The 13,363-nt window shown below is 39.2% G+C and overlaps 1 protein-coding gene across 1 annotated transcript in view; it reads left to right on the plus strand.

The window, feature by feature from the left end:
* Nucleotides 1-3,288: 3,288 nt before the first annotated feature.
* Nucleotides 3,289-13,363, plus strand: part of MME (membrane metalloendopeptidase) — a 92,749-nt gene continuing 82,674 nt past the window's right edge. Inside the window, exons 1-2 of the mRNA XM_047099889.1 lie at nt 3,289-3,445; nt 4,177-4,212. Of these exons, the coding sequence (XP_046955845.1) occupies nt 3,289-3,445; nt 4,177-4,212 (193 nt within the window). The remainder of the gene's footprint in view (nt 3,446-4,176; nt 4,213-13,363) is intronic.

The raw sequence follows: 13,363 nt of genomic DNA on the forward strand, positions 1-13,363 counted from the left end.
TTTAGCTGAAGTTGGCAGATTTCTTGTTGGGTTAGATCTCCTAATTCTCTGTTCTCTCTTCTGGAAGTGTCTCCTTTTTGGTTGAAACTTTCTGACCATATCTCCAATTGAGATGTACTATTTTAAACATGTAGGTATTTTGGGGTGGGGGGCATATCCTGCTTTATATGGAACTATAAGTATCAACTTTATAATTTTTTTTGTATCCTTTTGCCCTCTTCCCTCCCTTCTCTAAAATGGGGTTGGGTGTAGTTGACTTGAATATTCTGTATCTAGGGGGTTGGTGATTCATCTTGGTGTTCAAGATTCTGGCTCCTGTTTTCTTATAGGAACATAGTGAATCCACCAGAAGTGTCTGGAAATGAATGGCAAAGTTAACCAGGAAGTTAAACTTGTATCATTTCTCCTTTTGCTCAGTGCTGTTCAAAATTGCTACTTAGGAGCAAAAGACAAAAAAAAAAAAAAAAAAAAATCAGCGTGTTTACAAGAGGGGCAGATGGAGGGTTTGCAGGTGATTCAAAGATGATATTCTTTTGATGCAGGTAAAAGGGCTAACAGCTGTAGTCACTGCCTTTATTTCCCTGTGACAATTTCTGCAGTCTTAGGTGCAGAACCATTAAAAGCCCAGCTGCCTCTGTACCCCAGTCTCAAGGGTAAGGAGAAGTGAGGGAAAAGTAACCTAGACGGGAGAAAGACATGCCTGCCTACCAGTTTTCTGAAGTTGGAAGCCTGGTGGAGCCAAAGAGCACCTTTAATTTAACCCTGTGGCTACCCTGGTTCCTGGCCCTAAGTTTTACTACAGAAACTGATTGTTGTTTCTCAGAGAGAACTAAAATGAGAAGTGGATCAGGGCGCCTGGGTGGCTCAGTTGGTTGGGCGACCGACTTCGGCTCAGGTCATGATCTCACAGTTTGTGGGTTCGAGCCCCATGTTGGGCTCTGTGCTGACAGCTCAGAGCCTGGAGCTTATTTCAGATTCTGTGTCTCCCCCTCTCTCTGCTTCTCCCCTGCTCATGCTCTGTGTCTCTTGGTCTCTCAATAATAAATAAATGTTAAAAAAAAAAATTTTTTTTTAATGAGAAGTGGATCGTATTATTTCAGGGAAACTTGGCTAGATTGTCTTCTGAAATATTAGAGCAGGAAGACAAATGCTTATGAAAGGCAAATGTGATTAATATTCAGATGCTGTTTACGCCACTCTTGAATTCTTCTGGGGAAACTGGGAAAATTATTCTTTTTATTGTTTACCTCTCTGAATGGTGTCCAAGTATTAAATTTGGTCCCATCTTTTCTTTCCCCAATCACCATCCGTATTAAAACTCCAAGGGCCACGATCAATGCAATTCCATATCATAACCCCAGGGTCTGTGAGACTAAGCCAACATGAGTTACATAACCATTAAGTAAGACATTTTAACATTCAGGTACATTACATCCCACTTTTATTGAGCAGACACAGTTTTCATGGTCTAATAAAATATTTTTATTTGATAGTCTGTCCTTGGTTATAGCCTCCTGTAATCAAGAGGACAGCGTGCTTAAGACTTTGTATCCAGAACTCTAAAGTCCAGCTGTGGTTCACTTATTAATAACTCACTGGGGAGATTAAATTCCTAGCTATCAGTGGGATCTCCCAGTCCACACTTCAAATGTAGAATCAATTTTCTACTTTATCCTGTGCCTCAGTTTCCACAAAACATACCATCAGGCAAATTGTGGGTGTTCAACAAAGATCTTTAAGAGTATTTCTGAGGAGTCACTTCTTCTAGGAACTAAGTTATATGCTTAATTGGTATAAAGTTATAAACAGCTAATCTGTTAGTTTATGATGCCCTTTTCTACAGTCATGCAGAAAAATTGAAGTTGGAGCTTTGGTGGATGGTCAATAAAGAACCACGAGGGCTCTAAAAGAAACCTAATTAAATTTAATATTTAGGCTTTCATCCCCTTAACTTCCCTCCCCCTTTCCAAAACTTCTGCAATAAGATCTAAAATAGCTTTTATTGTGTGATGATATGATACATTTTTATTTCAAACAGTGACCAAATGTGTTCTCTGTAAAGAACATTTACTAGTTTTGTAGTGGGGAAAGTTCCCTGAGTTTTATGTGCCTCGGTTTCCTAAAGTATAGAATTGGAATATTAATACCCACCATACAAAGATTAAAATAATCAGCACAGGTAAAGCACTAAGAGCTAGTGACTGACACACAGGAAGCACTCAACAAATGTCAGCTATTATTAGAAGTATTAATATTAATTTAAATATAAGTTAAGTAAGTATCTTAACAATTGTTACCCTGACCTGCAAGGAGGGTTTTTTAATGCATATATTTTTTTCTTCAGTCGCACGAAGAAACAGTGATTAAGGTTAACAGCTATCTCTGGGTGTAAACCATTGACTTTTGGTTCACTGAGTGACCATCAGAATGTTGTCTAACCAGTTAATAGATACCCACATCAGCAGTAGCTGTAATTTTGAGCTTGTAAAAATAAAAGTTGTTTTTAAGACTAAAAACAAGGGGTGCTTGGGTGGCTCAGTCGGTTAAGCGTCCGACTGCGGTTCAGGTCATGATCTCGCAGTTCGTGAGTTCGAGCCACGCGTCAGGCTCTGAGCTGTGCTGACAGCTCAGAGCCTGGAGCCTGCTTCAGATTCCGTGTCTCCCTCTCTCTCTGCCCTTCCCCTGCTCATGCTCTGTCCCCGTCTGTCTCAAAAATAAATAAAACATTAAAAAAAAAAGACTAAAAATAAGCTATCACAAGTGTTTGTTCCTTTTTGTTTTTATCTGTATTCATGTTTCAAATTACTGCTTAGTCAAAACCTCAAAGTATTAGTCATTGATTTCCATGCTTATGAAGGAAACCATTGGAGCAAGATATAAAATTCACCTTTGATGTTGTCCAAAGTTCAGAAGGGTGAGTTTAAAACTTTGCTTTATGATGGTACAGCAATTATTTGCTTATGAACTGCCATAGGAATCTTATGTGAGTATTTAGCTAAGTCTTCTTGTCTAATTTTGTTTGGATCTTTACTGTTATTTAAAAAAAAATTGTGACTGATCATGTCAAATTCATTGGCTCTATACTCTGTTTTCAGAATCAAAATTCTGACTTTCAACAACAGCAGAACTTGATTTCTTACTTAAAATTAATTAGTCATTTACTTTTATCTAGCCACATTAGCATTTGGAAAGTTGTACATGCATCTTCTCTTCTTTTTATCTATGTATTAGTTTGTTGTTGGTAGTATTTAAAGACTTAACAAAAATTTTTTTTCCAGATTTTAGGTGATGGGCAAATCAGAAAGTCAGATGGATATAACTGATATCAACACTCCAAGGCCAAAGAAACAACGATGGACCTCACTGGAGATCAGTCTCTCCGTCCTTGTCCTGCTCCTTACCATCATCGCCGTGACAATGATCGCACTCTATGCAACCTATGATGGTGAGTGACTCCCACACCTGTGCACACAAAAATGCACAAGAGAGTGAAATCTTCATCTTACGCCTTTTCCGTCTACCAAGCGAATGTGTTATGGAGAGAGATACTTAAGGATGGTGGGATAAAGATTTCTTCATAAAATGTAACATCAATATGTCGAAACGGTTAACTCTGACTAAAGTACAATGTCTTTTATGTTTGAGCTAAGTTATTAATTGCCAAGTATATTTAGTGCACTCATGCTTATTTTATAAGGATTCTAGTGTATAATTTTGTTTGATTAAAGTATACACCATTTTGTGGCCAGCTTCAATTAGTGAAATTTGTTGTGTCATTGAAATTCTAAAGGGCTTCACAGGAATCTAAGAGGTCTAATTTGAGTCTTAGCAGTTTTCACAATAAGGATTAGAAAAGATTGGTTCCTTAATAGGGGGAAAAAAAAAGATTACCGTACTAAAACAACTGATTATTTCAATTTAGTAGATCTAGGGCTTAGTGAGTAGCGATGATACAATAAATTGGTTTTTTTCATAATAAAGTGTTTAAATTTAGGATTTACCTATTTTATTTCTCTATGTTCTTTCTAACTATTGGCAATGACATACAATACTCAGGTTTTAGTTCTTGCTTTAAGGAATTTATTATTTAATTGGCAGTTTTTAAAAGAACAGAATATAGGGAGAAATTACAAACCCGCATTGCAGATATTTATGCATATTCCCTTCTTTTTCTAGATGGCATTTGCAAGTCGTCAGACTGCATAAAATCAGGTAAGAAGATGGTTTTCAAATGGAATAGTTTTGCAAGTAACATATTAACATTTAAAAATCAAATGCTAATAGACAAATATCTCTATATTTCCTTCGTGTATACTTTTATTTATTATAGATCATTTATTTATAGTCAAGGAAAATCCAAAAGTACTTAAGTACTAGGTTGATTAGCTAGTTTATTCTAAAAAAGAATTTGCTCTTTCCAGCTCTGGAGTGTGTGGTAAGGGTGATAGAGGACTATATCTCTAGCTTCTTGGAGTTTGCCAGGTAGTTGGAGAAAGACAACACACTGAAATGGCCAGAGCATCATATGATCATGTTGACTTCTCGATGCAGGTGATCAGAGGGGCATGAACTAAGAAGGGAGTGTTGTGTGGTCCGTAAAGCCAGTTGGAGAAGAGAGATTTGGGAGGAGCCTTGATATGGGCTAAGGGTTAGAAGTACAGGTATAGAAGAGGGAATTCCAAGTAAGGACAGAGAACAGGAATCAATCATGTTGTTGAGAAACAGTGAATATATAGGCTTGATAGATAGGGCCACGTGATGGAGAGCTTTGGAAATGCATGTGTTAGCTTTGATGTTGTAATGAAGGAGAAACAGATATTTTCTAGGACAGATCATTCAGTAAGGCAAAGCCGAAAGATGATTCTGGGAGTGCGGGGTTGGGTAGGTTCAGTGCAAAGTGATGAGCCAGAGAGGGTGGGCAGGTAGGGACTGCTGCTGTAATGGAGGGGTGCCTTGAGGAGCAGCTTAGAGTGGTATGAGAGAGCCCTGTGACCACATGAAGGGAGAATTGGATGACTCAGTGGAACAGTATTGCTAAGTGAAGAATATGAATGATCTGAAAATAATGCCAAGTTTTGGGGCACCTGGGTGGCTCAGTCAGGTAAGCGTCCGACTCTTGGTTTTGGCTTGGGTCATGATCTCACGGTTTGTAAGTTTGAGCCCCGCATCAGCTCTGCACTGATGGTACGGGGCCTACTTGGGATTCTCTCTCTCTCTGCCCCTCCCGTGCCCTGTAAATAAATAAATAAACTTTATGGGGCGCCTGGGTGGCGCAGTCGGTTGAGCGTCCGACTTCAGCCAGGTCACGATCTCGCAGTCCGTGGGTTCGAGCCCCGCGTCGGGCTCTGGGCTGATGGCTCAGAGCCTGGAGCCTGTTTCCGATTCTGTGTCTCCCTCTCTCTCTGCCCCTCCCCTGTTCATGCTCTGTCTCTCTCTGTTCCAAAAATAAATAAATGTTGAAAAAAAAAATTAAAAAAATAAATAAACTTTAAAAAAAGAAAAAAAGAAAATGATCTGATCCCAAGTTTTAAAATCTACGGGACTCAGGAAAATGGTAACCATGTGCACAGAAATAGAGAAGTTTGGAGGTAAATTTGTTTAAGGGAGAGATGTGATTAATATGGATTTGGACAGGTTGGGTCTAAGCCAGGGGTTATGCACAAGTGGGTATAGACGACAAGAGGGTAGAGATGGGGTGTAGGAAGATCTCTCGTGTGGGTCATTTAGGATCTGTCCAGGAGCGATAGGTGAAGCCTTGTGGGGTATTTGGGTTCTTAAAAGGAGATGAGCTACAAGGGCTGAACTTAAGAGGACATCAAGAGTTAGAGTACAAGGAAAAGAAAAGTCAGAGAAGGGAACCGAGAAAGTGTGTGGAGTTATAAGCTGTCACATCAATTAGAGAGTGGTGAAAAAGAGAAGAGCATTTGACAAGAAGAAGGTGGTAGCTGGGTGCAAGCCTGGGATATGAACACTATTTACCTCCTGTCTCCTTTGTCAGGAGATTCTAGACCTCTTTTCTAATGTTCACATGTCTTCTAAGAAATAGCCTGTCCCAAATGATTTTGAACCATTTCCTATTAGATGGTTTTATCTGGGTTTTTGTTATGCATTGACCTTTGCAAAATAATGATGAGAAAATATCTTGGGATTTTAGGTGATAGTTTAATGTTCTGAATGTTTGCCCTTTGCTCTTCTGTATATTGCTTTTTGATGTTTTTATTGCTGTAGTTGCTCTGGATCTCATGTGCACTGACAGGACACCTGAGATATGATGTGGGTGACTGGAGGGAGGCCTGATTGGGACATTAGCCACTGGTTGCTCAACATACTAACAGTCACTTGCCCACCCAAGGGCTTTCCAGAAACAAAAGAAGTTTCTTTGTTCCCCAGAAAATGGCTGCACAGATCCCTTGGCTGGGAGATGTCCAGGGGCACTGTGCCAGAGTTGGTATGTGCCCAAGTTGTCAAAGTTATCATTTGCTCATCCCCCACTTTTCTTTTTTTATATGCTCATTCTTATCCTGTTTTGAGAAACTCCCACTTATGTATTGACCTCTAATTATCTCCAAGTTTCTCTGTCCTTAATACACTTGACATGTCTTCTAAGTCTCTTAATCTATAGGTTCTCTTTCACACATAGTCTCTCATTCTCTTTCTCTGTAATTTTAATTTAATACAAAGAAATGGAACTAAAAAAATGTTTTAATGTTCATTTTTGAGAGACAGATAGAGTCAAGTGGGAGAGGGGCAGAGAGAGGGAGACACAGAATCCAAAGCAGGCTCCAGGCTCTGAGCTGTCAACATAGAACCCGACATGGGGCTCAAACCCATGAACCGTGAGATCATGACCTGAGCTGAAGTCAGATGCTTAACTGGCTGAGCTACCTGGGTACCGTGAAGAAATGGAATTTTTTAACTAGGCAGATACAGAGAGTCTGGGCAGGCTCATCTAGTGGTACCTACCCCAATTAGCAATGTGATATCTGGAATCTGGAATCTTAGGTGTGATTTACTGCTTAGGGATTGGACTTTGGCTTTTTTTTCTTAAAGTGGTGTTTGGGAAATCTCAATTCATTAAGACATATTTAACATGTATCCTTTCATTGTAGCTTAGAAATCATACCAAATGTAAAACACCTTATAGAATTGTACCTTGGCAGGGAAATGTATACAATAGAAATAGTGTCAGTGGTAAACAAAGTTGCTGAATAACTGTGATCTTCTTTATTTGGCTCTGTTTGTTTACAAGCTGTTAAAATACTTTCATATTGCTAGTTACTGTTCTTCCTGGGGGGAAAAATGAAGATTGAAACTCACCCTTATGGGTACGGTATTCACACACGTGCCCACTTACACACCCACAGTTCCCTGCTTGTTAGTCAACCTTTTCTGCCATAAAAGATACAACTACTGTTTTTAGCAGCTCAAATTGGGGCGCCTGGGTGGCTCAGTTGGTTAAGCATCTGACTCTTGATTTTGGCTCACTGTTTCGTGAGCTGGAGCCCCATGTGGGTTCTGTGCTGACAGCACAGAGCCTGCTTGAGATTCTCTCTCTTTCTCTGCCCCTCCCCCACTCGCACTCTTTGTCTGTCTCAAAATAAATAAACTTAAAAAAAATTGCTGCAAATTAACAAAATTCTAGGGGAATTCTTAGACAGAAAAAAGTATTAAAGAAAAATGAATGAGCAGTGAATGGAAAGGAAAAGAAACATGGGGAAAAAAAGATGTTGAAAAGAATATAAGGTCTCCTACCAACGATTTCTAGATTGCTTTAAAAAGACTGGGAGAGGGGTGCCTGGGTGACTCAGTTGGTTAAACGTCCAACTTCAGTTCAGGTCATGATCTCACGGTTCATGGGTTTGAGCCCCGTGTCAGGCTTTGTTCTGACAGCTCAGAGCGTGTAGCCTGCTTTAGATTCTGTGTGTGTCTCTCTCTCTGCTCCTCCCCCGCTCACACTCTGTCTCTCTCTCTCTCTCTCTCTCTCAAAAAATAAATAAATATTGAAAAAATTTTTAAAAAAATGACTGGGAGAGGGGCTCCTGGGTGGCTCAGTCGGTTAAATGTCTGACTCTTGATTTCGGCTTAGATCATGATCTCATGGTTCATGACCTTGAGTCCAGCGTTGGGATCTGTGTTGGCAACATGGAGCCTTCTTGGGATTCTCTCTCTCCCTCTCTCTCTCTGCCCCTCCCCCTGCTTGAAATCTCTCTTTCTTTCAAAATAAATAAATAAGCATTAAAATAGATACATACAAAGACTGGGAGAATTCAACCCTGAGCACAGAGATTGATAAGAATTGGAAAAGTAGGTATTGAGAGCCAAGGTGCTTACTTTAAGTAAAAGTTGGTTCTAACTTATGTCTTTCTCTTGATAGATGAGGATGTCATAGCAAGTGTACTTCTCTGATCCTTTCAAGTCAAGGGATAGATATCAGGTCATACGAAGGCAAAAATGTAGATCATCTTGAAATCTGTTTGGTGTTAGGTACTTTAAATCTGAGAATCTATGAGTTTTAATATTTATAACATACATAAATTATGTTTATAATACATACTTAAAGATAATTTACATGTATATGAAATGCACCAGTATGAAAGATTATACCAACCTAAAATAAAAGAAACACTACTTAACAAATAACAAGTTAAGGTAGTGTTCAAAACCCTACTATTAAAGCATGAGTAATGTTATTCATCTCTTATTTACTATATAAGATTGTCAAAACACGGAGTTATAGAGCTTGCTGTGATTTCTCAAACTTCTCCATATACATCTAAATCCTGAAACTGGTTTCCATTGTGTTGTAACCTTACTAGCTCGGAAGATTTCAAGGAATCACATGCTTTAAATCAGAGTTTCTCAGCTTCATCGCTGTTGCCATTTTGGCCTGGATAATTCTTTGTCGGGGTGAGGAGGCCGTCCTGTGCATTATAAGATGTTTAGCAACATCCCTGACCTCTTACCCACTAGATATCTAGTACCATTCCCTTCCCAACTTGTGACAACCAAAAAATGTCTCCAGATACTGCCATTGTCCCCTTGGGACATCAGAGCCACCTCCAATTAGGTACCACTGGCTTGAATGATCTCAAGAGATCATCCAGTGCTTTTCCCATTGTGGTAGGTGGAATAATGCCTCCCTAAAGATATCCACTTCCTATCCCTGGATCCTGCAAATATATTACCTTATATGGTGGTGGGGGGGAAGGACTTTGCAAATTTAACTTAAGAATCTTGAAATGGGGAGATTATCCTGAATTATTTGGATGGATTTATGTAATCATAAGCATGCTTATAAGGAGAAGGGAGCAGAAGGGTAGAATCAGAGAAAGGGATATGACCAAAGCAGTGCAGAAAGCAGAGGTTGGAATGATACAGCCCCAAGCCAAGAAATGTGTGCCACCTTGAGAAGCTGGGAGGGGAAAGGAACGTTTCTCTCTTACAGCATCCAGACAGAGTACAGTGCTGGCAACCCTTCTTGGGACTGTACGGCAGGAAATTTGTGCTGCTTTAAGCCATTAAGTTTGTGGTAATTTGTTATAGCAGTGAGAGGGAACTTCTAATACACCCTCCATCATTCCTTTATTTTCAGACTGTTGGTAAGGAATTAAAATATGTACATACATACATGCACAAGCGTTTCCCACCAAGCTGCTGCTTTATTACTAAATGGAGGTGTGTGATATAGAGTATGGGGAAGGAATGTTAAATAGATTTACAGGGGAGTATAATAATAGAATATAGGAGAATAATAATAGAATAGAGTGGAATAGAATAGAATAGAATAGAATAGAATAGAATAGAATAGAATAGAAAGAGACGATAATAAAAGAAAGTAATAATAGTTAACACTGAAGAGTTATTTGTCTGACACTATTTAAGCAGTTTATATGTATCGATACGTTTGATTCTTACAATGACCCTGTGAGGTAGGTACCATTATATCTTATTTTTATAAATGAACAAACTTGGCCTGGGATGCCAGCCCAGGTAGCCTGATTCTGAAGCTCGTAATGGTGACCATTCCTCCGTGTTGCCTCGAAGGAGACTAGGAGTCTATCAAACTTTTAATACCCAATGTCTTTACATTGTATGAAAGCAGATTGCCTCCCCTCCTGCTAGAACCTAATGCTAAGAGGCATAAGATGACTCTCGGAGAGTTGAAATAATTAAATCCAGACTGAGAAGGAGGAGAACAAATATCTCTCCACTCCAGAAAACAGCTATTTTACTGAGAACAGTGAGCAGCTTCATCAGTGATTTTAGTACATCAAATACAACTGCAATTGAGTGGTCTTAAAGAAGCAAATATTAACAGTGTTGTCTTAGACTCTTTGGGGGATGGAGAAGCCAAGTTAAGATACATGAGCAATACAATGCACAAGAGAGAGAGAAAGACTGTCTGTACATTGTGCAGGTTGTATACTGCATAATCATGGTAGCCCGAGAGACACTGAGAGACAGGTTCATGGAGCATCAAACCTTGGATAAAATCTCTCAGAACTATTCATTTCCTTTCCTTTAAATCTCTACTCACCAAGCAAACTTTTTTTTTCCTACCAAGCAAACTTTTGATAAGTACTTAATTATTAATAGAAGGAAAGGAGGCATTCTGTTCACTTGAAAGATATATTCAGCATGGTGAGATAATGTATTCATATTCAGAGTATGAACCTTCAAATTTCTGCTCATTTTTGTAAGGGTCAGATTCTGGTAATGCCCTGGGTGAAGTATCTTGGAACCAACTGGCCTTTTCCTGGCAGCAACAGGAAAAGGTCTCTCACTGTTGGCCACGGTCTCTCCTTTCTTGCCTGTTAACACCCCATGAAGCCTCCATGAAGAAAAATGGCACAACTAGATAAGTACAAGAAAGACTGCAGACTGACTCTTCAGGGCTACCAGGTGTGTAGCAACCTTTCGGAGTAGGAGATGAGGCTATTTTATTTTGTAATTAAGTTTGAGAAAAATCCTTCCGGCTAGCAGGTATCTTAGTAGAAAGCTGGCTGAGACACACCTTTGTTCATGTAAATGTGGCATGTGGCAGTTTGCTTTGGGCAGCTTTCCCGACACCATTCTCCCGAATATTGTGTAGCAATACTTCCTTGAAAATTTCCCCGGTCAAAATTAGCATCTGTCAATCAAATCCTTTCCAAGAAGGGAATCAATTATGTGATAAAAACAAACATATGTAACATATTTTTCTTACCTTCTGGGTAGAATTTAAGCAGTGGTACACCATTATTTTATTTTTTTTCCTTAATGCATGGCCAAGGTATGGAAAACATAGATAAGTTGAATGAAATGGTTAAAGGGAAGGAAATTTAGCAATGCCTGGTAAGCTTATTTGGAATCCTAAGGTTTGTTTCACAGCTGTGAACATCACCTATATATAAAGGAGAGTGGATATAAACTCTGCTTTGGCTAGGATGAGGCCTCTGGCTTTGCACTCACTTAACATTGCAGAGTGAGAGGTATGGCTGTAGTTCAAGAGTCTTGCTTTGTTCTGTTCCTCAGCAAACTGTGGGGTGGCAAGTGCTTTCCAATAAGCCTTTGATATAATATGAAGATCAAGTTGATAATATTAGATTATTTAAGGGAAATTGAAAAATAGAGAATTAAAAATTCATAAGAGGACAGTTCCCAAACCCTTGAATCCTGAAAGATTTCATTCTCTCTGATTGTTCAGAAAAGGAGATACAGTAGAGGTGGGGGGGGGGGGGGGGCGCATGGGGTGGGGGGAAGGAACTAGTTTTTATCCTATGACTGACTGACTGAAAACCAGGATATATTCTCTCTATTCAACATACCCTCACCTTATAACCATCAGAAAGGCTGTAATTAAAAAAATAAAAATAAATTAAATAAATAAATAAATAAATAAATAAATAAATAAATAAATAAAGGCGCCCAGGTAGTTCAGTTGATTAGGCATCCAACTCTTGGTACCAGCTCAGGTCATGATCTCACAGTTTGTGGGATTGAGCCCCGCATTGGGCTCAATGCTAACAGCATGGAACCTGTTTGGGGTTCTCTTCCCTCACTCTCTGCCCCTCTCCCACTCACTCATACTTGCTTGCGTGGGCTCTCTCTCTCTCTCTCTCTCAAAATGAATAAATAAACACTAAAAAAAAAAAAGAGTATCAAGTGTTAGTGAGGATATAGAGACTGGAGACATCAAACATTGTTGGTGGGAATGGAAAAATACCTCAGTACCTCCCAGGTGAGTATCTAAAAACCAATTGGGAAAGCATTTGGCAATTTTCATAAAAAGTTAAACATACTCTTTGCATATGACCAGCAATTTCATACCTAGGTATTTCCCTAAAAGAAATGAAAGCACATGTCCTCACAAGAACTTCTGTGTGATTGTTCATTATGGGATTATTCATAATAGCCAAAACATGGAAACAACCCAAATGTCTATCAACAGGTAAATGAACAAAATAAGGTATAGCTGTAAACGGCAATACAACACAGCAATAAAAAGGAACAAACTATGACACATGCAACGGTATGCATGAACCTCAGACATTGTTAAGTGAAATAAACCAGACACGAAAACGTGCATATTATACAATTCCACTTACATGAAATTTTCAGAGAAGGCAAAATTAAAGAGGCAGAAGGCAGAACAGCTATTGCCTGGGGCTGGGAGTGGGGCAGGAATTGCAGCAAATGGGCCCTAGGGAGGCTTTTGGGTAATGGACACATTCTAAAGTTGGATTACAGTGATGGTTTTGTGCAACTGGATAATTTATTAAAAAGTGTTGGTTAAATTTTATGGTATGCAAATTGTAACTTAATAAAGCCATTGACAGACAAAACAAAACCACCCTCATCCCTTTTTGTATCTCTCCAGTGTCCATCTATAAATCATTATATTTTTTAACATTGCTTTTATTTATTTTTGAGAGAGAGAGAGACAGAGCATGAGCAGGGGAGGGGCAGAGAGAGAGGGAGACACAGAATCTGAAGCAGGCTCCAGGCTCTGAGCTGTCAGCACAGAGCCCAACGCGGGGCTTGAAACCACGAACTGTGAGATCATGACCGGACCCGAAGTCAGACGCTTAACCTACCGAGCCACCCAGGCGCCTCTAAGTAATTATATTTTGATCTTCTGCTTGCTATTAAGTGTTTAATCCCATTCTTGCAATTAAAAATGATTACATTTCCTTTTAAGTGTCTACCAAATCTTCACTAAATAACTCAAGCTTCTCAGTTTGAGTATCGATTATTGGATTGTATTAGGCTAATATTGACGAAAGTCTATGGAAACAGAAAATCAAGTAGGAAGTTAAAATTCAAAATTGGACATTGGAAACATTGTTTGCATGCACCGGGGGGTTTCGCTTTCAGAGGGTGT

The sequence above is a fragment of the Lynx rufus genome, unplaced genomic scaffold, assembly GCF_022079265.1.
Source record: "Lynx rufus isolate CCGP_SWC_20201006 ecotype Redwood Valley unplaced genomic scaffold, mLynRuf1.p SCAF_5, whole genome shotgun sequence".
Taxonomy (NCBI): Eukaryota; Metazoa; Chordata; class Mammalia; order Carnivora; family Felidae; genus Lynx; species Lynx rufus.